At 41.3% G+C, this 27,760-nt stretch overlaps 2 protein-coding genes across 4 annotated transcripts; one reads left to right on the top strand and one right to left on the bottom strand.

Moving 5' to 3' along the window:
* The first annotated feature begins 328 nt into the window (after positions 1-328).
* LOC139386533 (nucleotide sugar transporter SLC35D2-like) lies at positions 329-9,229 on the top strand. Of its 2 annotated transcripts, none has more exons than XM_071132148.1 (13): positions 329-556; positions 2,550-2,583; positions 2,659-2,745; positions 3,149-3,216; positions 4,628-4,699; positions 4,802-4,870; positions 5,077-5,179; positions 5,533-5,625; positions 5,764-5,831; positions 7,703-7,781; positions 7,894-7,976; positions 8,158-8,210; positions 8,465-9,229. In XM_071132148.1, exons 1-13 carry the CDS (start codon positions 360-362, stop codon positions 8,473-8,475), a joined length of 1,017 nt encoding a protein of 338 aa, XP_070988249.1. In that variant the 5' UTR covers positions 329-359; the 3' UTR covers positions 8,476-9,229. The 2 variants fall into 2 exon arrangements, with proteins under 2 accessions (XP_070988249.1, XP_070988250.1); XM_071132149.1 differs by having other exon boundaries at positions 338-556; positions 8,468-8,550.
* LOC139386532 (mesoderm induction early response protein 1-like) lies at positions 9,047-27,466 on the bottom strand. 2 transcript variants are annotated; one of them, XM_071132146.1, is made up of 13 exons: positions 27,433-27,466; positions 26,506-26,530; positions 20,369-20,508; positions 19,828-20,019; positions 18,211-18,343; positions 17,828-17,889; positions 17,624-17,696; positions 17,327-17,478; positions 15,429-15,510; positions 15,086-15,180; positions 14,585-14,712; positions 10,977-11,107; positions 9,047-10,850 (listed from the first exon to the last, which is right to left on the bottom strand). In XM_071132146.1, exons 1-13 carry the CDS (start codon positions 27,439-27,441, stop codon positions 10,501-10,503), a joined length of 1,572 nt encoding a protein of 523 aa, XP_070988247.1. In that variant the 5' UTR covers positions 27,442-27,466; the 3' UTR covers positions 9,047-10,500. The 2 variants fall into 2 exon arrangements, with proteins under 2 accessions (XP_070988247.1, XP_070988248.1); XM_071132147.1 differs by having other exon boundaries at positions 14,585-14,631.
* Between the last annotated feature and the right edge of the window lie 294 nt (positions 27,467-27,760).

The following is a 27,760-nucleotide window of genomic DNA, read 5'->3' as shown; positions in this document are numbered from 1 at the left end:
ACAGGAACCAATTTTGCTCAAATATAAAGCTACAGGGAATACAAATGAAAAGTGATATTTGAGACCTCTAACCAAATAACTGTACACACATTGTTTCCAGTTTGAGTGTATTTTGACATTTATTCAGACAAACTTTTATAAACAATGGCAGCTATGTTAACACTGTCATGCTGATCTTAGCCTTGCTGTTTGAAAGCAACTGCAGTGTCCGACTTTTAGCTGTCGCAGAGTCGACTTCACTCGACTTTCGTCTACTGTCGGTTGCTCTCGCCGTACCACTCAAACGAGCCCAATGTTTATCACCTACGCATTGGAAGACAACCCCTCTGACATCGTCATGACGTAGTATTTAGTGAATTATGGAGGAAGTTCGGAAACGTCAACATGTGCAAATTGAAGGGAAAACCTCGGATAAAAGCTCAGTATCCAAGAATGACAGTAAAGGGATGACGAGCGGGAGGTCAGCCGTGTTCCTGAAGCTTTTTGCTGCCGGATTGTACGGTCTGAGCTCGTTTTTAATCGTTGTTGTGAACAAAAGCGTCCTCACCAGTTACAGGTATGCTTACAGTAGTCTATGCATGGGCAGTTGGTTGGACTTTGGACACTAATGGCAGTGCTAAAAAACAGAGTGGGGTTGTTTGCTTACTCGGTCTCGGGGGTACCAACATCAATGTAGTGTGGCATGTTGAATGTTGTGTGGCATAAAGCTGTTTTACACATGCAGTCAAAAGTTTGGACACACCTCATTCCAAGTTTTTTTTTTTTTTGTATTTTCTACATTGTAGAAAATAGCTAAGACAACAAAACTATGAAATAACACATGGAATCATGTAGTAACCAAAAAAGTGTTAAAACGAATCAACATTTATTTTATATTTGAGATTCTTCATAATAGCCACCTTGATGACAGCTTTGCACACTCTTGGCATTCTCTCAACCAGCTTCATGAGGTGGTCACCTGGAATACATTTCAATTAACAGGGGTGCCTTGTTAAAAGTTTAATTTGTGGAATTTCTTTCCTTCTTAATGCATTTGAGCCAATCAGTTGTGTTGTGACGTGGTATGGGTGGTATACAGAAGGTAGCCCTATTTGGTGAAAGACCAAGTCCATATTATGGCAAGAACAGCTCAAATAAGCAAAGAGAAACAACAGTCCATCATTACTTTAAGACATGAAGGTCAGTCAATCTGGAACATTTCAAGGACTTTGAAAGTTTCTTCAAGTGCAGTCGCAAAAAACATAAAGCACTATGATGAAACTGGCTCTCATGAGGACACAGGAAAGGAAGCCCCAGAGTTATCTTTGCTGCACAAGATAAGTTCAGTAGAGTTACCAGCCTCAGAAATTGCAGCCCAAATAAATGCTTCAGAGTTCAAGTAACAGACACATCTCAACATCAACTGTTCAGAGGAGACTGTGTGAATCAGGCCTTCATGGTAGAATTGCTGCAAAGAAACCACTACTAAAGGACACAAATAAGAGGACTTGCTTGGGCCAAGAAACACGAGCAATGGACATTAGACCGGTGGAAATCTGTCCTTTGGGCTGATGAGTCTGGTTCATTGGTTAGATTTTTGGTTCCAACCGCCATGTCTTTGTGAGACCCAGAGTAGGTGAACGGATCGCCGCATGTTTGGTTCCCACCATAAAACATGGAGGAGGAGTTGTGATGGTGCTTTTCTGGTGACACTGTCTGTGATTTATTTAGAATTCACAGCACACTTAACCAGCATGGCTACCACAGAATTCTGCAGCGATACGCCATCCCATCTGGTTTTCACTTAGTGGGACTATCATTTGTTTTTCAACAGGACAATGACCCAGCACACCTCAAGGCTGTGTAAGGGCTATTTGTCCAAGAAGAAGAGTGATGGAGTGCTGCAGCAGATGGCCTGGCCTCCAGAATCACCCGACCTCAACCCAATGGCGATGGTTTGGAATGAGTTGGACCGCAGAATGAAGGAAAAGCAGCCAACAAGTGCTCATCATATTTGGGAACTCCAAGATGGTTGGAAAAACATTCCAGGTGAAGCTGGTTGAGAGAATGCCAAGAGTGTGCAAAGCTGTCATCAAGGCAAAGGGTGGCTACTTTGAAGAATTTCAAATATAAATATATTTTAACACTTTTTATTTAGGTTACAACATGATTCGATGTGTTATTTCATAGTTTTGTTGTCTTCACTATTATTCTACAATGTAGAAAACAGTACAAATAAATAAAAACCCTTGAATGAGTAGGTGTCCAAACTTTTGACTGGTACTTTACTTTCACAGTATTAAACATTATCGAAAGATTTTTGCTGACCACAGATTTATGTAGAGAAACACTGACTGCTTTGAATGTCAAACTTGTCATTGTGATTATTATTTTACCCTGAATAAAATAGCTGTAATGTTTTATTGCCAAAGAACTGCCTTTATTCCTACATGGTACTATTAGTCTATGGGAATTTCCTCTGATACTGGCCATAATAGTTATGATAGGAGCCTACTTTGTCATACTGTATGCATTTGCTGAAGTCACATTTTAATAATTTTTGTTTGCAGATTCCCCTCATCAACATGTGTTGGGATCGGTCAAGTAAGTATGCGCTTCATGAGTTACATCAATTGAGTTGTATATAAAAGGTTTATTACATAAACATTTTTTTTCCAGATGCTGGCTACAGTACTAGTACTAGGAGCTGCAAAGGCAATAGGTGTCATCACGTTTCCAGGTTTGGACAGGAGCATCCCAAACAAGGTGATACGACGATTCCTTTCTATATCAGCAGCATACTATTACAATCTATTGTACATTTTGTACAATCTATGTACATTTTGTTGCTTACAGTTCCAGATGCACCATATAACCCATCATTCAAGCTGAAGGGAGCTCAATATTACAGTTTAAATGGCCCTTCCGTTGCTTTGACTTACATACAACCTAATGTCCAAAACAGTCATTGGTGAAAATGTCAAGTGGGACATAGCCCCAAGCTGTATTTTGTTTTCCTCACCATAGACCTTCTCAGAAGTAGATAAACAATGGCTTCTCTCGGGAGTAGATTGTACACCGAGTCTTGCATCAGACAATGGAAACCGTGTGCCTGTTTCAACATGATGAACTACTGTGTCTACAGTAGACTTTTATTCTGTCTTTGCAGATGTTTCCCCTACCGCTTCTGTATGTTGGGAATCAGGTATCAGGACTTCTAGGAACCAAGCGACTCAAGTATGACGTCTTTCTTCTTCATTGACCCTGATATGGAATATTCACCATTTATGCTTCATATCATAGAAATAAAGAGTGATTCCTCACTAAATCAGGACAAAGAAGGCCATGATTTAGGGGCTTTTTGCTAAATGTAACCCATATAATAGTCCTTTGTATGCCTCTTGGCCTTACCCAGCCTCCTTTAAGACTTCATAATGTTTAATTTGTAGATGCTACAAAGCAGAAATTGGTTCATATGACGCTTTACCAATTGCTCTGTGGTATGAGTAGTTTTTTGATTTCAATAGCATTTGGGTTTTTTTGTACATTAATTTATGAATATGAAAAAATAAACATGAATATTGGCCTCCCGGGTGGCGCAGTGGTTAAGGGCGCTGTACTGCAGCGCCAGCTGTGCCATCAGAGTCCCTGGGTTCGCGACCGGGCGGTCCGTGGGGCGACGCACAATTGGCCTAGCGTCGTCCGGGTTAGGGAGGGATTGGTCGGTAGGGATCTCCTTGTCTCATCGCGCACCAGCGACTCCTGTGGCGGGCCGGGCGCAGTGCGCGCTAGCCAAGGTTGCCAGGTGCACGGTGTAGCCTCCGACACATTGGTGCGGCTGGCTTCCGGGTTGGAGGCGCGCTGTGTTAAGAAGCAGTACGGCTGGTTGGGTTGTGTATCGGAGGACGCCTGACATTCAGCCTTCGTCTCCCCCGAGCCCGTACGGGAGTTGTAGCAATGAGACAAGATAGTAGCTACTACAACAATTGGATACCACGAAAAAGGGGTAAAATTCACAAAAAAAATAAATAAATAAATAAACATGAATATTTAAAAAATACATTTTGGATTTGGCATATTTTTCAATATATTGCTGAACAGAATATGGGAATATCAAAGCTCCAGAGTGGGATCTCAGCGAGTTTTATTGTTATGGCCCATTTTATACACAGAAATTGGCAAAGTAGGCAATCACCGCTCTCCTTTGACTTGTATCATTGCACATCCTGCTAATCACCAGCAGCGGGTGAACATTTTGAATCCATTTTCACATTCACTCCGTGGGTAATGCTAACAAATTGGATTATAACTCTGAAAGTAGCTCTGGAACTTTGATATGCCATATTACAGAGCAGGTGTCAATGTTTGCTTTGTAGCACCTACACACTTAAAGGAGGCCTGGGTAAGACCAAAATGTCATAAATATACCAACGTAGATCAATTATTTCTGAATTATGATACAATTGTAGATACAATTTAGATACAATTGTCAAATATATCAACAGTACTTCCCCCGATGGACCATTCTATGGATTTAATTTAGTGAAAATCTTAATCGTGGTATTTTTAATGTTGGTCCTGGTTTCATGAGGAATCGCTCATAAAGAACACAGTGGTATGATTGTCTGTATCCTTTATCCTCTTCCAGTTTACCCATGTTTACAGTTTTAAGAAGATTCTCTATTTTGTTAACCATGTTGGCCGAGGGAATCCTACTGAAGTAAGTTCTCTTCAAATATTAGAAACCAATATTAGACATTTCAAAATAAGATTGCATTAGATTTTTTTTCATTGGGTGAATAACATGTTTCATTCCCCACAGAAAGACATTCTCTGGGCCTATCAAGGTAACCGTGTTTGCCATGATCTTTGGAGCCTTTGTAGCTGCGAGGTAAGAATTTGACTTGCTTGCTCTTAGGGTGCCGAGGCCAGATTGCTTTAAGCGCGTGTCTCAACCCGGCAGGTTCAGTTTACCATTGCAAAGTCTCTAGTATGTAGTTAAACTGTTGAAAAGGGAATTGTCCCCATTTAGTGTGGAAATACATGGAAGGAATGAAGAAAAAAAAACATCTCTCATTTGGTAAAAATCTGTTACAGCACGGATTTGGCCTTTGATCTTCAAGGCTATGTTTTCATAATGCTCAACAACGTTCTGACTGCAGCCAATGGGGCCTATGTGAAGCAGAAACTTGACTCCAAGGTCAGTGGCCAACAGTTTTTTTGTTGTTGTTGTGAATACTTGACTTGTTCCTCTGTATTAGTATTAGAGCATAATAAAAGATGGGGAGAGGCCACCCCACTGTATATTTACAGTACAGGTACTCATGTTTTATGTTGTGTGCACCCGATTGAGACACTTCATGACTTCTGTACAGTATGTCTATAAACAATGTGGTCCGGTGTGTCCACACACACATTGATATAACAACAGACTTGGACAACCCATTCCGTGTCAATTTGATACCCTCAGCCCCTTTGGGTCTCTCCATTGAAGTATTGCCATTGTGTGTTGCGTTAATGTTTTTTTCCCCACTTGTATGTATGTGTTCATAGGAGCTTGGCAAATATGGGCTGCTCTATTACAACGCTTTATTTATGATCATCCCTACCGTGGCATATGCACATTTTGCCGGGGATCTACAAATGGTAAGAGGCTGTTGTTTGTGTGCGTTGCATACCATGTTTGTGTGTAACTTATGTGCTGTGAAAAAACATCTACTGGCTATTGTTATTACCCTTTTAACTGACCCCATGTTTGTGGTGTTTCTCCTGTTTCTATCCAAGGCATTGGAGTTTGAAGGGTGGTCGGACATGCTGTTTTTGTTCCAGTTTGTGCTTTCTTGTGTTATGGGGTGAGGGTATTGATATTTTCATAAAATTTGGAAAGTATTCAGAACCCTTGACTTTTTCCACATTTTGTTACATTACAGCCTTGTTTAAAAATAGCTGAAATTGTTTTTTCCTTCAATGTACATACGATACCCTATAATAACAAAGCAAAAACAGGTTTTTAGCCATTTTTGCAAATGTTTTTAAAAAAAGTTACAAAAATATCACATTTATCACATCACAGCATTCAGACCCTTTACTTTCTTGAGACCCCTTTGGCAGGAATTACGGCCTTGAGTCTTCTTGGGTATAATGCTAAAAGGTTGGCACACCTGTATTTGGGGGGTTTCTCCCATTCTCCTCTGTAGATCCTCTCAAGCTCTGTCTGGTTGGATGGGGAGCGTCGCTGCACAGCTGTTTTCAGATCTCTCCAGTGATGTTCGATTGGGTTCAAGTCTGGGCTCTTGCTGGACCACTTCAGGACATTCCGAGACTTGTCCTGAAGCCACTCTTGCGTTGTCTTGGCTGTGTGTTTAGGGTCGTTGTCCTGTTGGAAGGTGAACCTTCGCCGCAGTTAGAGGTCCTGAGCGCTCTGGAGCAGGTTTTCATCAAGGATCTCGCTGTACTTTGCTCTGTTCATCTTTCCTTCAATCCTTACTAGTCTCCCAGTCCCTGCCGCTGAAAAACATCCCCACAGCATAATGCTGTAACCCCCATGCTTCACCATAGGGGTGGTGCCAGGTTTCCTCCAGACGTGACGCTTGGCTTTCAGGCCAAAGAGTTCGATCTTGGCTTCATCAGACCAGAGAATCATGTTTCTCTTGGTCTGAAAGTCCTTTAGGTGCCTTTTGGCAAACTCCAAGCGGGCTGTCGTGCCTTTTTACTGAGGAGTAGTTTCCGTCTGGGCACTCTACCATCAAGGCCTGATTGGTGGAGTGCTACAGAGATGGTTGTCCTTCTGGAAGGTTCTCCCATCTCCACAGAGGAACTCTAGAGCTCTGTCAGAGTGACCATCGGGTTCTTGGTCACCTCCCTGACCAAGGCCATTCTCCCCTGATTGCTCAGTTTGGCCGGGTGGCCAGCTATAGGAAGAGTCTTGGTGGTTCCAAACTTATTTCATGTAAGAATGATGGAGGCCACTGTGTTCTTGGGGGACCTTCAATGCTGCAGAAATGTTTTGATACCCTTCCCCCAGATCTGTGCCTTGACACAATCCTGTCACAGAGCTCTACAGACAATTCCTTTGACCTCATGGCTTGGTTTTTGCTCTGACATGGACTGTCAACTGGGGGGGGGCCTTATTTAGACAGGTGTGTGTGACTTTCCAAATAATGTCCAATCAATTGACTGTACCACATTGACTCCAATCAAGTTGTAGAAACATATCAAGGATGATCAATGGAAACAGGATGCACCTGAGCTCAATTTCGAGTCTCATAGCAAAGGGTCTGAATATTTATGTAAATAAGGTATTTCTGTTTTTTAATACATTTCCAAAAAACTGTTTTTCGCTTTGTCATTATGGGGCATTGTGTGTCGCTTGAGAATAAGGCTGTAACGTAACAGCATGTGGAGAAAGTCAACGGGTCTGAGTACTTTCCGAATGCACTGTATACCTGGTATAAGATTTCACTGCGATAATGGTCTGGGACGAGTGATTCATTGTACAATAGTTTTAATATTGTGCATTGTATTCTTGTTATAAGAATAATTGTTGGACAATTCGGTAGTCATAGAAGAGTTTTTTTTAAATTTATTTTTTAGAAGCCTCACAACATTTTCAACCGCAATTAGTGTCAACATTGCTTCAGAATGAAATAGGTCATGTTTAACAAAGCTCATTATTATATACGGATTATTAATTCATAGCGTCTTTTGTTCTCTGTTTTGGCAGCTTTGTTTTAATGTACTCCATTGTGCTTTGCACTCAGCATAACTCTGCATTGACCACCACCATAGTGGGCTGTATTAAAGTAAGCCATCACTGTTGTTTCTTTATCACTACAACACTACACTTACAGCATTTACGTAGTTCTACACTGTCGTGACTAAAGTATTGAACTGCTGTTTTACTTCTTTCCACAGAATATTTTAGTCACTTATCTTGGCATGGTCTTTGGCGGAGACTATATTTTCACCTGGGTCAACTTCATTGGATTAAACATCAGGTAAATGAACGTTCTTCGTTCGGCTTAATTCTGAAAGTACGGACCTTCTCTTTTCTACTTCCGACTCTTGCTACTGACCAGTCTCATATACTGAAGTGTGATGTTTTTTTTTTCCTTATGTCATTGACTGAAGAGATGCCATGAGAGTTTAATTTGAGCATCCTTCTCTTTGTCTCCCTAGCATTGCTGGCAGTCTGGTGTACTCCTACATCACATTCACAGATGAACAATCAAGTAAGCAAAGTGAAAAGATATGGACTTGGTATTGTTGTTCATTTTTGACAGATGTTACTGTTATGTAAAGTATGTTCGATTTAAAAACAGCTGTTCAACTTTCCCATTGGCTGATACTTGGCATAGCAAAAAGGCCTGTGCTTGAAATCCTAGATTTTGTCCATAGTTAATGCTATTCTATTTATAAGGCCATAGTAATATTCATAATTTCACTTTATGGACATTTCTGAAACATTTCCTTGTCATTTCAACAGAAAAACCTTAATGGGGGTGCCACTGGAAGGTTGGAGCTGGACTTTGTAAGACGTACGTGTATGTCAAACATTTATTTACCTTTGGCCACTATTTCAACATATTCTTAATCATCATCAGCAAGACTGAATCAGTGTTATTGAAGATTTGTGCCTAATCAAGTAAATGCAGTAACTATGGCTGGAATTCAATAAGACACACAGTACTGTAAATGTTTTTTCCTCTTGAGCCAACATCTATAGTGTTTAGCATGAATGCTTTCTCCAAAAACTTCTGGGAAATTGCATTTTGTCGGTTCTGCAATGTGCCTCTGATTCTCGACCTGTTTATTCAAAAATGTTTTTGTGAACCTAATTTCTAAGCAAAGCGCTTTTCCTTTTTTTTTTTTTACTATGTTCAACATTGTAAGGTCCAACATTTTAACATTATGTTGGTTACATGCATATTTGAAATATTGCTAGGTTTAATTTCCTGTCACACTGATGAAAAATGTATGAAAACTCCCCCACATAATTCAAATCCATTTATCATTAAAGTGCCTATTTTTGCAGTTAGGCCACAGTAAAATCATGAAATAACAGGTCACCAGTCTGAATACATTTATTAAATATAGCCACCGTTGTCACAGCCAGGCTTGGTATACACTTCACTTTAATTCATGTTGTCAGGAAAACATATCAAGAATTTTGTTTTACCATTTGTGAATGTAGACCAAAGGCTACTTACTGTAACAAAATAAAGTTCTCAAAACAATGTCTTGTTACGAAGAAGCCTCCACTGGAACTAAATGGAGATCCTTCACATTTGAAGATTACAGTCAAGAGCTTGCTTACAGAGGCCATCATGAAACTTTGCAGGTAATGGCAGGTGAGAAGAAACATTACTGGTACCAGTCTCCGGTTTCAAAATGCATCACTGCACATCTCTCATTAACATGGAGTCATTGTCAAACATCTTCTTGCTGCAAAAAATGTCCAAATGCACCAGGTAAAAAAAATGGGCCTGGGAAATAAGAATGACTACTTTAGAACAGCTCTGCTCCGAGCAACAAGGAGAGACCATAAAACAGAGAGATTAGACAGTTATCAAAAAGTATAATTGTACAACATCAAATCTATACAAACTTTACACGTGTACTTACTGTCTAAAATCAAAAAACAAAACATGAAAGCCTAAGAAAATAAAAATATAGCGTTCAAACTGATGCATTCCACAGGACATCACTGATGTCAGACGCTTTACACAAACAAACCTCGGGACAGACACTCCCATTGGTTCATTTCTTGCAATTAAAAAATATCCATGGTTACGGCATATGGGGGATCAAGTTTCAAATAAGCAATGATGTCATTCAGCAGTGTTGCGTTAACCACTCAATATCAACAAAAAGAAAATAAAGATGAAAGTGCAACAGTGTGCCTGCAACAGCGCCAATCTGCCTGCTTATCTATTGCCCTGTCGAAGACATAGAACCCCTTCGATTTCCTGGTTTCAAATGGTTAGGACAGCAAATACCCATCAATCATAATACATTTCTTTTTAAAAAATATAAATATATTTCACGTAAAAAAATATCACAGCTGATTTTTATTCTAATACAAATAGGAAAAAAGCATTGAGCGTACAAATTTGAGATCGGTCTCTCCAGAAAAGGGAATAAGGAGAATGAGTAGAAGAATCAGGTGGAAGTAATAGTAGGTAGGAGTTCAGGAACTGTGGTACTTTGGATGTGTTGGAGGTTTTGCTGGATGGGGGACGAGGCAGGGCTGTATGTTGTGCCCCGTTACAATCAGGCCGCTGCCCTCCCTCCATTTGCTGGTGTGGCCCAGCTGGGTTTGGTTGGTACAGGTCGTATTCATTAGCCACTAAACGGACGAAAACAGATGGAAGGAAACAGGGATGGACTACCTGAACTTGTCCAATAAGAAACGTTAGTTTTTGTTTTCTAAATGTTTTGCTTCCGTGTGCACTAATTAATACGACCATGGTTTTTAAAGGTTTGGTTCTGTGCCCTTTGACCTCTGAGAAGGGGTCGTCATCAGTCCTCCTGCTGGAGTGTCGTCGATGTTCTGGAGGGTTCCGGCTCCCCCTGTTCCAGTGACTCCGTCCTGCACCTCTTGGCCGGCCTGTCATAGAGGAGCGCGTCTTCATCGTAGTGACCGTCGGCACGGTGGGGCTCCAGGGAGCCGTTCCTGTTGTGGCTGGGCACGACGGCCGCCGCCTCGCAGTCGTTGGAGTCATTGTCCGAGGCGGTGGGAGCAGGGAAAGCGTCCAGACAGGGGTGGTTGTCAGTGGGCCTGTTGGACTGGGCGGGTTCTGCTTTGACTTCATTCGCCACCGTGGACGATTGAGAACCTTCTCCAGAGCCAGAGTTTTGACTCACTACACCTATTGGAGGAAAGATAAGAGTGAGCTGCTGACGTCATGAATTATATAGGGTCTTCACAAGAATTCACATATGTTCTCAGTCATTTTAACAGCATTTCATGTTCCCTGAGTATATTTCTCCCTTACCGTTGTGGCTGCTGCTGCCGTCCTCCCTCTCAGAGTGGCTGGTGCTACTGTTTGAGGTGGTGGGAGGGGGCGAGGCCGCCCGGCTGGAAGTGACACTCTCCGTCTCGTCTAGCAGCCGGTCCATGTAGTCCCTGAGACACATGGGGTAGACAACCAACCACACAGTCAGCATCAACTACAGCCTACCAGCATAGCACATATCAGCTCAGCATTATAGTGTTAAAAGGATATTTGATTAATACCCCTAGAACAGTGTCAACAGTAGGTATGGTTCACAAAACAAAGGTTATCACACATTTTGAATATGTATTAGTGACATGGAACATCCATTCATGACAAGTTACATTTAATTGAATATGGGTCTTTCTCTAAACTAGGGTACCAGTGAGGATTTCACACCCCTTAACTTATTCCACATTTTGTCATCACTGGCCTAAACACAATACCCCATGTCAAAGTGGAATTATGTTTTTTGACATTTTTACAAATAAATAATAAGCTGAAATGTCTTGAGTCAATAAGTACTCAACCCCTTTGTTGTGGCAAGCCTAAATAAGTTCAAGGGTAAAAATGAGCCTCAACATGATTTTTGAATGACTACCCCAGACATACAGATAATTCATTGTAAGGTCCCTCTGTAGAGCAGTGAATTTCAAACGGATTCCACCACAAAAACCAGGGAGGTTTTCCAATGCCTCGCTAAGAAGGGCAACTATTGGTAGATGGGTAAAGATGGGGAAAAAAGCAGACAATGAATATCCCTTCGAGCATGGTGAAGTTATCAATTACACTTTGGGTGGTGTATCAATACACCGAGTCACTACAAAGATACAGGCTTTCTTCTTAACTATGTTGCCAGAGATGAAGGAAACTGCTCAGGGATTTCACCATGAGGCCAATGGTGACTTTGAAACAGTTAAAGTTTAATTGCTGTGATATACTAACCTAAAATAACAAAATGAAAAGAAGGAAGCCTGTACAGCCTTAAATCAACTCTGGACCTTGAAGCCAGTTCCACTGCATTTTTTCATTGTTGAAAAAGTGTTGAATACACCTGCTTTACAGAATACAAATATTCAAAATCATGCATCCTGTTCGCGACAAGGCACTGAAGTAATACTGCAAAAAAATGTGCCAAAGCATTTCATTTTTTTGTCCTGAATACAAAGTGTTATATTTGGGAAAAATCCAATTACACACATTACTGAGTACCACTCTCCATATTTTCAAGCATAGTGGTGGCAGCATCATGTTATCAGTATGCTTGTAATCATTAAGGACTGGGAGTTTTTCAGGATAAAAAAAGAAATGGAGCTAAGCACAGGCAAAATCCTAGAGGAAAACCTGGTTCAGTCTGCTTTCCACCAGACACTGGGAGATTAATTTACCTTTCAGTAGGACAATAACCTAAAACACAAGGCCAAATCTACACTGGAGTTGCTTACCAAGAAGACAGTGAACGTTCTTGAGTGACAGAGTTACAGCTTTGACTTCAGTCTACTTGAAAATCTATGGCAAGACCTGAAAATTGTAGTCTAGCAATGATCAACAACCAATTTGACGGAGCATGTACAATTTTGAAAATAATAAGTGGGCAAATGTTGAACAAACTAGGTGTGCAAAGCTCTTAACAAGAGACTTACATCTGTAATCACTGCCAAAGGTGCTTCTACTAAGCATTAACTCAGGGGTGTGAAAGTGAAATCCGTATTTCATTTTTAATACATTTGCAAAAATTCCTAAAAACATGTTTTCACTTTGTCATTATGGGGTACTTTATGTAGATGTGAGAAAATCTATTTTGAGTTCGGGTTGTAACAGCATGCACTGTAAAGGGGAAACATCTATATTAAACACAATTCACAAATTCATTTAAAACCAAAATCGTGTGACAAAACAGTTTTCTGTCCTTGCATTTATGGCAGTATAAGTTATTGTTATATAATATATTAAGCATCAATCGGTTAAATTAGACATTGAACTTAAACCCTGTAAGAACCCTGGACCTAGTTGTCGGACAGCTTTTTGTATAGCGATCTCAGAAATACAGTGTAACTACGTAACGTTTCGTGTCTCAAGTTACGGGGTGAACATTTCTGAATGACAGTCAAATGACGAACAGCTGTTGTGATAGCGCACGCAAAATGCAACAACACAGCCCAAGCGCTGGAAAAAAAAGGTGTTCGCAAGGAATGTCAAGAATATTTGTCTCATTTGTTACGTCGGTGAAGACCGTGGCGCCTGGATACACGTTGGATCTAATATCCCTAGCAAATTGATGTTCATCTGTTGTAGTCTGCTTGATTTACAACCGGGTCTCGTTGGATTTAACAGAGAAAGTATGAAGGTAATGAGGTCATGTTTTCCTTTTTTGTTATTGTGCCTCGGATTGGACACCCGAGTCTCCTGGGCGCAATTGTGTAGGATAGACTTTTGCGCAACACCCAACGCTATATTCCTAAATTATTCTGGATATAATGACAAATGACAGCCTAGTAGTGGCCTACTTCACAATATGATCTGGTAATTAAATAACACGACAAATAAATGTTGGATTCCATGTTACACCTGCAATTTTAAACAATACAAGTCGCTTGAAGTAGTCTACTTGAATTCAGAAATGGAAGTACTGGAATAGGCCTACCTTGAAAATCAGACATTTCCTCAATTTCGTGCTTGAAAAGTCATAAATTATAAGTTCTCATGCTCCCTTATAATTTATCTGTGATTTCATTTTTGATCCGTCTTTGTGGACGCTTTCATTTGTTTCCCGCCGAGTTCCTTGAAAGGTTTCGCACTACTCCGTTGCGTTAAAAGCATGTAAGGTTATAATTAGGACGACAACATCTAATGCTGGCTTCAACTTCGCTTTCCATACAGATCCTTCTATTACAAAAGGTTGCTAGGTTTTTGGTCGCTTTCTCATTATAAAAACAGCGAAAGTGAGATTAATGCTGCCGCTAATTCATGGTTTATTATGTGTGCCTGCGTCGGCCACATAGGCTACAGGAAGATCGCCACGCATGCATCCAATCTATTTAGTCAGGCAAGTCCATATTATTCTCACATATTTTAAAATGTAATAATCATTTGAATATCAATGCATTGGCAAAGCCTAAAAAAATCCATTATTCTTAAAGTGGAAATGGGGGGGGGGGGGGGTCCTCTATTAGTCCCTATATGTACAATTGTATAACATTGAGGTCCTTAATTACAATTAAGTGATTTAAGTCCCTGAAAGTCATTGAGTTTGACCTGCCAATGTCTGTATGCACCCTGCTTAAAGGCTGTATAGTCCTAGGCCTATGTTGGAAAGGTGGAGTTATGGGCTAATTCACATATATTCCTCTAAATTCATGTGGAAATATTTTTTCATTTAGTTTCAACCCGTTTTAAAATGTTGATCCTAATGTCACACATTGGCCCCATTATTTATAGAAAGACCCATATACTCTCTTCGTTATATGTTTAAATACATCTCAAATCCGATAAGGAAAAATCTATAATATATTGAATTGTATAACATAACAGATTTGTTGACTAATCAAATATATTTAAAACATTTGTGAAAGCATTTGAAAAGTACTCGGTCTGGTGAAAATACTTACGTGACACCGGGGTGAAGGTTGTATTTCCTTTTCCCCAGCCTGGTTTGCTGTGCAAAGAAATCATAACGCTCAGACTTCTTCCACATGTAATAAAAGGCCACACATTCTCCTACTGACCTAGTTCTCACCTGAAAAATGTAATATCAGCAGACAACGAGATAGCCATTATTACCATCGCCTTTCAGAGTTGGACTCAATTCAATTTCAACTCCCCAGTCAAGTCTATGATGGATGAGTCAAAATGCAATTTGTGAATTGAAAAAAGAAAAAAAAAGTATGAAAAAGTACGAGTAGCTTTTCAATTCATAAACTGATTTTCGATTCCTCACGAAAGTTGAATGAGGTTCAAATGGAATTGACCCCAACCCTGATTGCTTTAAAAAACACATATGCAACTCTCAAATCAACATGAAGATTAGTATTATTCTTAATGTCAATATACTTTTCAATCAAATACTGTAGCAAATATAATAGGATATCTCTAAGATAAACATAGTTTACCTTGTTGGCTTGTATGGAATTAAAGTCTTTCCCATAAGCTTTTAGTCCTTGCTCAAAATATCGACACTCTTCTTCTGTCCACACAGACAGCTCGTCTGTGACAGAGGGAAAGAGTTAACATCATGACAACTGCTGCGTTCAAATAGAATATCATAAAAACCATGAAAATGTTACAGGTCCCAGGCGTAGGATGTTATGAACAAGACAAGTAACCCAAGGAAAGCCTTTATCATCAAAATACTTCAATAAGCCATACATGCCTGGTGAGATAATTACGAGAAAATATATCAGATATTTGACTGAAATCAAGAGAAAGTTCAAATAATTTCACTGCTGGTCTTACCTCTAGCTGCCTTCACATTAAACTTCAGTCTTCTTAAAGCTTCCTCTGTGTCAAATTCACACCTGACCAACTCATAAAGCGCCTGTGGAAAGACAAAATTGTAAAGAAGACGGTTACAGACAATAGTGCATACTGAAGTCTTTATGGTAATGGTGCTTGTTTAGTACAGTTGAAATCGGAAGTTTACATACGCCAAATACATTTAAAAACTCAGTTTTCACAATTCCATACATGTAATGCTAGTAACAATTCCCTGTTTTAGATCAGTTAGGATCACCACTTTATTTTAAGAATGTGAAATGTCAGAATAATAGGAGAGAGAATGATTTATTTCAGCTTTTATTTCTTTCATCACATTCCCAGTGGGTCAGATTAGTATTTGGTAGCATTGCATTTAAATTGTTTAACTTGGGATAAACGTTTTGGCTAGCCTTCCACAAGCTTCCCAAAATAAGTTGGGTGAATTTTGGCCCATTCCTCCTGACAGAGCTGGTGTAACAGTCAGATTTGTAGGCCTCCTTGCTCGCACACACTTTTTCCATTCTGCCAACACATTTTCTATAGGATTGAGGTCAGGGCTTTGTGATGGCCACTCCAATACCTTGACTTTGTTGTCCTTAAGTCAATTTGCCACAACTTTGGAAGTATGCTTGGGGTCATTGTCAATTTGGAAGACCTAATTGCGACCAAGCTTTAACTTCCTGACTGATGTCTTGAGATGTTGCTTCAATATATCCACATCATTTTCCTTCCTCATCATGATGCCATCTATTTTGTGAAGTGCACCAGTCCCTCCGGCAGCAAAGCACCCCCACAACATGATGCTGCCACGCCCATGCTTGATGGTTGGGATGGTGTTCTTCGGCTTGCAAGCCTCCCCCTTTTCCTCCAAACATAATGGTCATTATGGCTGAACAGTTCTATTTGTGTTTCATCAGACCAGAGGACATTTCTCCAAAAAGTACGAGCTTTGTCCCCATGTGCAGTTGCAAACCGTAGTCTGGCTTTTTTTATGGCGGTTTTGGAGCAGTGGCTTCTTCCTTGCCGAGAGGCCTTTCAGGTTATGTCAATTACAGAACTCGTTTTACGGTGGATATAGAAACTTTTGTACTTATTTCCTCCAGCATCTTCACAAGGTCCTTTGTTGTTGTTCTGGGATTGATTGGCACTTTTCGCACCAAAGAACATTCATCTCTAGGACACAGAGCACGTCTCCTTCCTGAGCGGAATGACGGCTGTGTGGACCCATGGTGTTTATACATGTGTACTATTACAGATGAACGTGGTACCTTCAGGCATTTGGAAATTGCTCCCAAGGATGAACCAGGCTTGTTGAGGTCTACAATTTTCTTTTCTGAGGTCATGGCTGATTTCTTTTGATCATGATGTCACGCAAAGAGGCACTGAGTTTGAAGTTAGGCCTTGAAATTCATCCACAGGTACACCTCCAATTGACTCAAATTATGTCAATTAGCCTATCAGAAGCATCTAAAGCCATGGCATTGCTTTCTGGAATTTTCCAAGCTGTTTAAAAGGCACAGCCAACTTAGTTTATGTAAACTTCTGACCCACTGGAATTGTGATACAGTGAATTATAAGTTAAATAATCTGTCTGTAAACAATTGTTGGAAAAATGACTTGTGTCATGCACAAATTAGATGTCCTAAACGACTTGCCAAAACTATAGTTTGTTAACAAGAAATGTGTGGAGTGGTTGAAAAAATTGTTTTAATGACTCCAACTTCAGTGTATGTAAACTTCCGACTTCAACTGTAGGTGGCATAAAGTTTTGGAACAGTGAAATGTGAAGGCTTAAACTTTTCCAATAAACAAAGTTTTCCGTTGCGAATCGTTTTTCTTTGGTGTGCCAGTCGGCTCGACTGTGGTGGTCTTCATACCTGCTCATTGTCTTTGATATGGGATCCCTCAGGGATGGCATCCACTCCCTTCTCCTCTCCTGTTCGTTTTGACGCCTCCGTCAAAAACTCCACAACCTTGCCCTCGGGAAGGAACTCAGGGTCCCATAAAAGCTGGTCATCATTTTCATATACTGGCACGAGTGAACAAAAGAGAGAGGGGGAGAAAGAGAGAAGAAAAAAATATATAATAATTTGACTTCCCATTTACCTCTGTGATTGGAAGATATTTCACTTGAACTTAATCAGTGCATTGTAATTGCAAACATAACGCCTTACCTTTCTCATTGTCTTTATATTTACAAAGGCCAGAGGGCGTTTCAGCCTGATACATGGAACCAACCATGATTTCCTGTCCAGGTCAAACAAACATTGTTTAGTTTCACGAATCAAAAGTGTGCTTCAAATTAATCAAATGTCTTTAAGATTAGAACTACCATAACTAACGAATGATTAAACAATAACAAAAAACAATATATTTACCTTTTTCCAATCATCAGAAGGGACATAATCTTCGTCTTCTGATTCTTCCTCTGCATCATTATCTGAAACAAGATTTGGCATTTTGACTCTTTTTCACTAGCTAGGTTTCCATCCGAATTGGCGACAGAATTTCACGCGAATATTCTAAAATCCGCATAAACACTATGCGCCTTTTCCCACCAAATGTATTTGTTGCAGATAAAATGTTGATCCTACATGTCCTTTACTCACATAAAAAGGTTGGACGGAAACCTGGTTACTGAGACATATTAGTTCTCATTTTGAACCACTGGGTTAAAACACATAGAACAAGATCTCAAACTATCCAACACAAGAATAAAAAATAAAAAACCGTTGCTCGTGACGGAAGTAAAGGTGCATACTTTCAAAGTACTTGAGCTTCTGTGATCCACGTATCAGCTCTGCCGTGCAGTGGGATTTGATGGAGCGCGTGTGACCCTCGTTGGACAACTGGTTCTCGTTCCCCAGTCCCGAAGAGATCTTCACCCTCTCGGTCTGAACACACACACACACATTACGGAGTTACACACAGATTAGTCACCAATGGTGCATTACAGTCAAAAACGCCCCTGTGAAACAACAAAATTGCCATTCATTCATAGAAACATTGGAATCAGCATCAAAGCTGCCTAGATGCATCTGTTATATAATAATATATGCCATTTAGCAGTCATGCGTGCATGTTTTAAGTATGATCAGCATTTTAAATACTATAAGCAGATTTGTAACTATACTGAACAGAAATATAAACGCATTTCAAAGATTTTACTGACTTAAAGAGTTCATATCACGAAATCAGTCATTTGAAATAAATTCACATGGCCCCAATCTATGGATTTTATGACTGGGAATACAGATATGCATCTGTTGGTCACATATACCTTAAAAAAAGATAGTGTGAATCAGAAAACCAGTCAGTATTTGGTGACCACCATTTGCCTCATGCAGCATGACACATGTCCTTCGCATAGAGTTGATCAGGCTGTTGATTGTGGCCTGTGGAGTGTTGTCTCACTCTTCAATAGCTGTACAAAGTTGCTGGATATTGGTGGGAACTGGAACACGCTGTCGTACACGTCAATCCAGAGCATCCCAAACATGCTTAACGGGTGACATATCTGGCGAGTACACAGGCCATGGAAGAACTGGGACATTTTCAGCTACTTGGAATTGTGTACAGATTCTTACGACATGGGTCCATGCATTATCATGCTGAAACATGAGATGGTGGCGACTGATGAATGGCACGACAATGGGCCTCAGAATCTCGTACCAGTAACTCTGCGCATTAACATTTCCATTGATTAAATGCAATTGTGTTTGTTGTCCGTAGCTTATGTCTGCCCATACCATAACCCCACCACCACCACTCTGTTCACAACGTTGAGGCCGGTTGGACGTACTGCCAAATTCTCTAAAACGATTTTGCAGGTGGCCTATGGTTGTGAAATTAACATTCAATGCTCTGGCAACAGGTCTGGTGGACATTCCTGCAGTCAGCATGCCAATTACACACTCCCTCAAAACATGAGACATCTGTGGCATTGTATTGTGACAAAACTGCATATTTTAATGTCGCCTTTTATTGTCTTGAGCACAAGGTGAACCTGTGTAATGATCATGCTGTTTAATCAGCTTCTTGATGTGCTCCCCGTCAGGTCGATGGATTATCTTGGCAAAAGAAAAATGCTCACAAAAAAAGTAGTAAACAAATTGTGCACAACATTTTTTGTGCATATGGAAAATGTCTGGGATCTTTTATTTCAGCCAATGAAACATGGGACTAACATACCTTGCGTTTATATTTTTGTTCAGTGTCGTATACATTTCTGACTAAGTATGTAAACTTTGTTGGCTACAGAATATGTAGTATTGATTTATAACATTCAAATTAGTGCAATAAGGTGCAAACAAGCATTCCTTCTTTATGAGTATGTTGATTGCTTTCCCTGTTATTTCAGGAGATGTATGGCACCCACCTTACTCCTCTTCAGCTCACCAGTGCTTCTGCTGCTTTCATCATTGTCCAGCTCCTCTTCCTCCTCCTCTTCTTCATCATCCTCTAACTCGTCATCCTCTAGGTCTTCCTCATCTTCTTCCTCTCCATCTGCAGGTGAACCACCGCCGTATCCGTACATACTCAACAACTCATGAATGGGCATCTCTCCCTCCTATGGCACAAATGGAACAACAAAAACAACTTTTGTTGCACATACAGACTAGCTAGCTTCACATTATCAATATGTGAGTGTTGCCTTCTGACATAAATCACTGGTATAACATACAATAATAGGGGTCAAATAGTCTATATCTATAACTAAAAGGTTACTGTTCCCCGGGTTGTATTCATTAGAGCATTCACTGTAGCAAAACGTTCTGCAACGTAAAAAACAAGTGTTTCTTATTGGACAAGTTTGGGTAGTCCCTCCCTGTTTCAGTCCATCTTCTTCCGATCAGTGCCTAATGAATAGGACCCTGGATAACTTTCAAACCACAAGAAGAAATTACGTTGAGACGCACCCGTGCAAGGTCATCAATCTCATTGCTGAAGTTGGTCTCTCCCTCGAGCATCTCCTCCTCTTCCAGTGTGCGTTCGTCATCAAAGTCGTGAACGAGCATATCTGCTGAAGGATCAAACTCATAGTCGTCTGCTGAACCTCCTAAGAAAAAAACACACCGGGAAACTGAGGAGATACTTGATAAAGTGCTACATGATTTATAACAAACAATATTATGACATAAGCTAGGTTTCCATCCAATTGGTGACAGATTTTCAGGCAAGTCGCATAAAGAAAATATGCACATTTTCCCACCAGTGGTGCGTTTCCACCAAACGGACATTCTGCAGATAAAAACCTGCTAAATGTATATTTTCATATACTGAATAAAAATCTGAAGTTCAATGCTTTTCCATCGCATTTTCACCTCCACCGATAGTTTAGCCACGAACTGTTGCGGTAAATAGCAAATGTGCTTACTCTGGTCTTGGCATGTGCGCTCTAGGCAACAGCTCGCCGATACAGTGCAGGTAGGCTAGTCTACATTTTTTATTTTTTTTATTTAACCAGGTAGGCAAGTTGAGAACAAGTTCTCATTTAAAATTGTGACCTGGCCAAGATAAAGAAAAGCAGTTCAACACATACAACGACACAGAGTTACACATGGAGTAAAACAAACATACAGTCAATAATACAGTATAAACAAGTCTATATACGATGTGAGCAAATGAGGCGAGATGAGATAAGGGCGGTAAAGGCAAAAAAAGGGCATGGTGGCAAAGTAAATACAATATAGAAAGTAAAATACTGGAATGGTAGATTTGCAGTGGAAGAATGTGCAAAGTAGAAATAAAAATAATGGGGTGCAAAGGAGCAAAATAAATAAATAAAATACAGTAGGGAAAGAGGTCATTGTTTGGGCTAAATTATAGGTGGGCTATGTACAGGTGCAGTAATCTGTGAGCTGCTCTGACAGTTGGTGCTTAAAGCTAGTGAGGGAGATAAGTGTTTCCAGTTTAAGAGATTTTTGTAGTTCGTTCCAGTCATTGGCAGCAGAGAACTGGAAGGAGAGGCAGCCAAAGAAATAATTGGTTTTGGGGGTGACCAGAGAGATATACCTGCTGGAGCGCGTCCTACAGGTGGGTGATGCTATGGTGACCAGCAAGCTGAGATAAGGGGGGACTTTACCTAGCAGGGTCTTGTAGATGACATGGAGCCAGTGGGTTTGGCGACAAGTATGAAGCAAGGGCCAGCCAACGAGAGCGTACAGGTCGCAATGGTGGGTAGTATATGGGGCTTTGGTGACAAAACGGATTGCACTGTGATAGACTGCATCCAATTTGTTGAGTAGGGTATTGGAGGCTATTTTGTAAATGACATCGCCGAAGTCGAGGATTGGTAGGATGGTCAGATGTCAGATACATGAGATTGTTATGGCTAAGAGCGAGAATATTTGCCATTATCAAACGGCAGTCAAGCATCGATCATGTCAACAGAATAAGACCCTCGATATTTATTGGAAAGGAGCATCAAGCTCATCACCTTGCACTTTCACCAGCCTGAGAAGTTCATAACTTATTTCATCTGTAGCCTAAAAACGGTATGGTTTCTTTCCCGATTCATAGTGGGAGGACCACACACCATATCATCATTTGACTCCAAGGTTCCACCACCTATTCTCGCAAAATACATTTTACTGACACAAAAAGATCCCAACATGTCGAATGAACAAATGATCTGTCAGTATTTATTAAAATTGTACAGAAACTTCCTGTTTCTATCAGGGGTTCCTAAACTGCATCAATCAGGCCCCTCTTCCAGCATTGGGGAACATCTCTCACCACCTCCGTACGCCACATCTATTTCTTTGGGCACAAGCACTGTTCATGACACAAACCGCAGGACCTTCCAGAGGGTGGTGTGGTCTGCCCAACGCATTACCGGGGGCACACTGCCTGCCTTCCAGGACGCCTACAGCACCGGACATCACAGCAAGGCCAAAAAGATTATCAAGAACATCAACCACCTGAGCCACAGCCTGTTCACCCCACTCTCACCCAGAAGGCCATGACAGGTGCATCAAAGCTGGGACTGAAAAACAGCTTCTATCGCAAGGCCATCAGACTGTTAAATAGCAGTCTGATGGCCTTCCACCTGGTTACTCAACCCTGCACCTTAGAGGCTGCTGCCCTATGTACATAGACATGGAATCACTGGCCACTTTAAAAACAGAACATTAGTCACTTTAATAATGTTTACATGCTGCTTTACTCATTTCATATGTATATACTGTATTCTAGTCAATGACACGCCGACATTGCTCACCCAAATATTTATATATTTCTTAATTCCATTTTTTTTGCTTTTAGATGTGTGTATTGTTGTGAATTGTTAGATACTACTGCACTGTTGGGAGCTAGGAACACAAGCATTTCGCAACACCCACGATAACATCTGCTAAATATGTGTATGTGACCAATAAAAAAAATGGAAGCTGTTCACACCCCTATTGTTGGCAGCCCCTCGTGCGCCCCACAGTTTGGGACCCACTGATCCATCACTGCTGTCATGATTATTATTTATATGGTATGACTTTACTCGCATAAAAACGGTGGATCGAAATGTGGTGTTCAGCACAATTTTACTTCGAATCAAATGTATTTATAAAGCCCTTCTTACATCAGCTGATATCTCCTTCTCTGTTCCGCGGGTGATGTGGAGGTAAACCCAGGCCCTGCATGTCCCCAGGCACCCTCATTTGTTGACTTCTGTGATCGAAAAAGCCTTGGTTTCATGCATGTCAACATCAGAAGCCTCCTCCCTAAGTTTGTCTTACTCACTGCTCTAGCACACTCTGCTAACCCTGATGTCCTTGCCGTGTCTGAATCCTGGCTCAGGAAGGCCACCAAAAATTCTGAGATTTCCATACCCAACTATAACATCTTCCGTCAAGATAGAACTGCCAAAGGAGGAGGAGTTGCAGTCTACTGCAGAGAGAGCCTGCAAAGTAATGTCATACTTTCCAGGTCCATACCCAAACAGTTCGAACTACTAATTTTGAAAATTACTCTCTCCAGAAATAAGTCTCTCACTGTTGCCGCCTGCTACCGACCCCCCTCAGCTCCCAGCTGTGCCCTGGACACCATTTGTGAATTGATCGCCCCCCATCTAGCTTCAGAGTTTGTTCTGTTAGGTGACCTAAACTGGGATATGCTTAACACCCCGGCAGTCCTACAATCTAAGCTAGATGCCCTCAATCTCACTCAAATCATCAAGGAACCCACCAGGTACAACCCTAACTCTGTAAACAAGGGCACCCTCATTGACGTCATCCTGACCAACTGGCCCTCCAAATACACCTCCGCTGTCTTCAACCAGGATCTCAGCGATCACTGCCTCATTGCCTGTATCCGCTACGGAGCCGCAGTCAAACGACCACCCCTCATCACTGTCAAACGCTCCCTAAAACACTTCTGTGAGCAGGCCTTTCTAATCGACCTGGCCCGGGTATCCTGGAAGGACATTGACCTCATCCCGTCAGTTGAGGATGCCTGGTCTTTCTTTAAAAGTAACTTCCTCACCATTTTAGATAAGCATGCTCCGTTCAAAAAATGCAGAACTAAGAACAGATATAGCCCCTGGTTCACTCCAGACCTGACTGCCCTCGACCAGCACAAAAACATCCTGTGGCGGACTGCACTAACATCGAACAGTCCCCGCGATATGCAACTGTTCAGGGAAGTCAGGAACCAATACACACAGTCAGTCAGGAAAGCTAAAGCCAACTTCTTCAGGCAGAAGTTTGCATCCTGTAGCTCCAACTCCAAAAAGTTCTGGGACACTGTGAAGTCCATGGAGAACAAGAGCACCTCCTCCCAGCTGCCCACTGCACTGAGGCTAGGTAACACGGTCACCACCGATAAATCCATGATTATCGAAAACTTCAACAAGCATTTCTCAACGGCTGGCCATGCCTTCCGCCTGGCTACTCCAACCTCGTCCAACAGCTCCCCCCCCCCCGCAGCTACTCGCCCAAGCCTCTCCAGGTTCTCCTTTACCCAAATCCAGATAGCAGATGTTCTGAAAGAGCTGCAAAACCTGGACCCGTACAAATCAGCTGGGCTTGACAATCTGGACCCTCTATTCCTGAAACTATCCGCCGCCATTGTCGCAACCCCTATTACCAGCCTGTTCAACCTCTCTTTCATATCGTCTGAGATCCCCAAGGATTGGAAAGCTGCCGCAGTCATCCCCCTCTTCAAAGGGGGCGACACCCTGGACCCAAACTGTTACAGACCAATATCCATCCTGCCCTGCCTATCTAAGGTCTTCGAAAGCCAAGTCAACAAACAGATCACTGACCATCTTGAATCCCACCGTACCTTCTCCGCTGTGCAATCTGGTTTCCGAGCTGGTCACGGGTGTACCTCAGCCACGCTCAAGGTGCTAAACGATATCATAACCGCCATCGATAAAAGACAGTACTGTGCAGCCGTCTTCATAGACCTTGCCAAGGCTTTCGACTCTGTCAATCACCGTATTCTTATTGGCAGACTCAGTAGCCTCGGTTTTTCGGATGACTGCCTTGCCTGGTTCACCAATTACTTTGCAGACAGAGTTCAGTGTGTCAAATCGGAGGGCATGCTGTCCGGTCCTCTGGCAGTCTCTATGGGGGTGCCACAGGGTTCAATTCTCGGGCCGACTCTTTTCTCTGTATATATCAATGATGTTTCTCATGCTGCGGGCGATTCCCTGATCCACCTCTACGCAGACGACACCATTCTATATACTTCCGGCCCGTCCTTGGACACTGTGCTATCTAACCTCCAAACGAGCTTCAATGCCATACAGCACTCCTTCCGTGGCCTCCAACTGCTCTTAAACGCTAGTAAAACCAAATGCATGCTTTTCAACCGTTCGCTGCCTGCACCCGCACGCCTGACCAGCATCACCACCCTGGATGGTTCCGACCTTGAATATGTGGACATCTATAAGTACCTAGGTGTCTGGCTAGACTCTAAACTCTCCTTCCAGACCCATATCAAACATCTCCAATCGAAAATCAAATCAAGAGTCGGCTTTCTATTCCGCAACAAAGCCTCCTTCACTCACGCCGCCAAACTTACCCTAGTAAAACTGACTATCCTACCGATCCTCGACTTCGGCGATGTCATCTACAAAATTGCTTCCAACACTCTACTCAGCAAACTGGATGCAGTTTATCACAGTGCCATCCGTTTTGTCACTAAAGCACCTTATACCACCCACCACTGCGACTTGTATGCTCTAATCGGCTGGCCCTCGCTACATATTCGTCGCCAGACCCACTGGCTCCAGCTCATCTACAAGTCCATGCTAGGTAAAGCTCCGCCTTATCTCAGTTCACTGGTTACGATGGCAACACCCATCCGTAGCACGCGCTCCAGCAGGTGTATCTCACTGATCATCCCTAAAGCCAACACCTCATTTGGCCGCCTTTCGTTCCAGTTCTCTGCTGCCTGTGATTGGAACGAATTGCAAAAATCACTGAAGTTGGAGACTTTTATCTCCCTCACCAACTTCAAACATCTGCTATCTGAGCAGCTAACCGATCGCTGCAGCTGTACATAGTCTATTGGTAAATAGCCCACCCATTTTCACCTACCTCATCCCCATACTGTTTTTATTTATTTATTTTTCTGCTCTTTTGCACACCAATATCTCTACCTTTACATAACCATCTGATCATTTATCACTCCAGTGTTAATCTGCATAATTGTAATTATTTGCCTACCTTCTCATGCCTTTTGCACACAATGTATATATAGACTCCCCTTTTTTTCTACTGTGTTATTGACTTGTTAATTGTTTACTCCATGTGTAACTCTGTGTTGTCTGTTCACACTGCTATGCCTTATCTTGGCCAGGTCGCAGTTGCAAATGAGAACTTGTTCTCAACTAGCCTACCTGGTTAAATAAAGGTGAAATAAAAAAAATAAAATAATAAAATAAAAAAAAAGTGCTGTACAGAAACCCAGCCTAAAACCCCAAACAGCAAGCAATGCTGGTGTAGGTGTAGAAGGTGTAGAAGCACGCATGTTAATGATTTAATAAGGGATTAAAATGAACATATCAATGAGCATACACCTTTCTCTCAGTTGTAAATACAACAATATTTACCTGGGCTCGTACTCCCAACGGAGGGCTAAAACACAAAACAAAATTAATCACAACCAGAAACAGATACACATTACGGTTGATGCCAAAACATGTAGCTGTAACTTTGCTATACGGTTCAGAGATACTGTCAGTGAATTATGCTGTTTTCTGGATGAGGTCAAGATCGTCTCCAGGCAACCTAGGCCTGAACAAAAACATGAATATGAACTACCTACAATACAGCAAACTGATCATCAGTCTGGGTAGTGGATGGAAGTGGAAGTCAAACTAAAAGCGCGCCTGAAACTTATGCCTGGCTCCTTGTTGGCCAACGCCAAGGTAGAATAGACATTACTGTAGCTAACGTTAGCTGGTTCTAGCACGGAGAGAACTCTGATCAGGCCATAATTGAAACAAGTCATATCATCAATTTCAGGAGATGGCTAAAGTCGTTTTTGATAAACAAGTGGGTTATCTCACAATGTAGACACTTAGGTATGAATGATTAGCTAACTAACGTTAGCTATTTGCTAGCCTCTGCCTCAGCTAACTTTAGCTAGCTAAGTTAGTTATTCAAATAGTTAGCCACCTAGCTTCGTTTTCGATATGCAGAATACCACCAGGTCAAAAAAAAATACAATAGCACTCTAAATATTAAATTCTATATTTTCGAGTGGGTAACGTTAACGCTAGCAGTCTGCCAACTATAGCTAGATAGCTTAGCATAGCTACGAAGCTAGCCAGCATCGCTAAACTGAAGTTTTAAAAATACAACTTATGGAAACGCGACAAGTTTAACATTTAAAAATGTATATCTCTTCTCCGTATTTTTAGGACATATTTTTTGCTTCTCATTTAGGAAGTGCACACGCCAGAATCAACTCTATAAATAAAAATAAATTAAAACATTTTTATTATCCCGGATATTTATTGGAGTTTCCTTCCTACCTCCGCCATGTTTGAAATCCTTTAGGGTTACATTGGGGGTCAGCAATTTCCCGGATTGACTTGCCCCGCCCATACACATATTTTCCCTACAACTCGGTCATGGCTAGAAAGGGTACAGCGTTTGTCAAATTGTTGTCCAAAGTTATTTTGGGGGGCATTTTAGTTCAGCCTAATCCTCTTCCTATCCTAACCTAATTATTCTAACCTGCTACGAAAATCTGACGAAAAGTGTAACCTATCTAATCAACACCCTACAACTCAGAGGGCTATATCAGAGGAAGAGGACAGGAGTAGCCCAATTTGACGGAAAATCTGTCTCCCTCCAGCA

Source organism: Oncorhynchus clarkii, chromosome 28 (genome assembly GCF_045791955.1).
Source record: "Oncorhynchus clarkii lewisi isolate Uvic-CL-2024 chromosome 28, UVic_Ocla_1.0, whole genome shotgun sequence".
Taxonomy (NCBI): Eukaryota; Metazoa; Chordata; class Actinopteri; order Salmoniformes; family Salmonidae; genus Oncorhynchus; species Oncorhynchus clarkii.
Note: the sequence above shows the minus strand (reverse complement) of the source record. Positions and strands in the feature narration are given on the sequence as shown.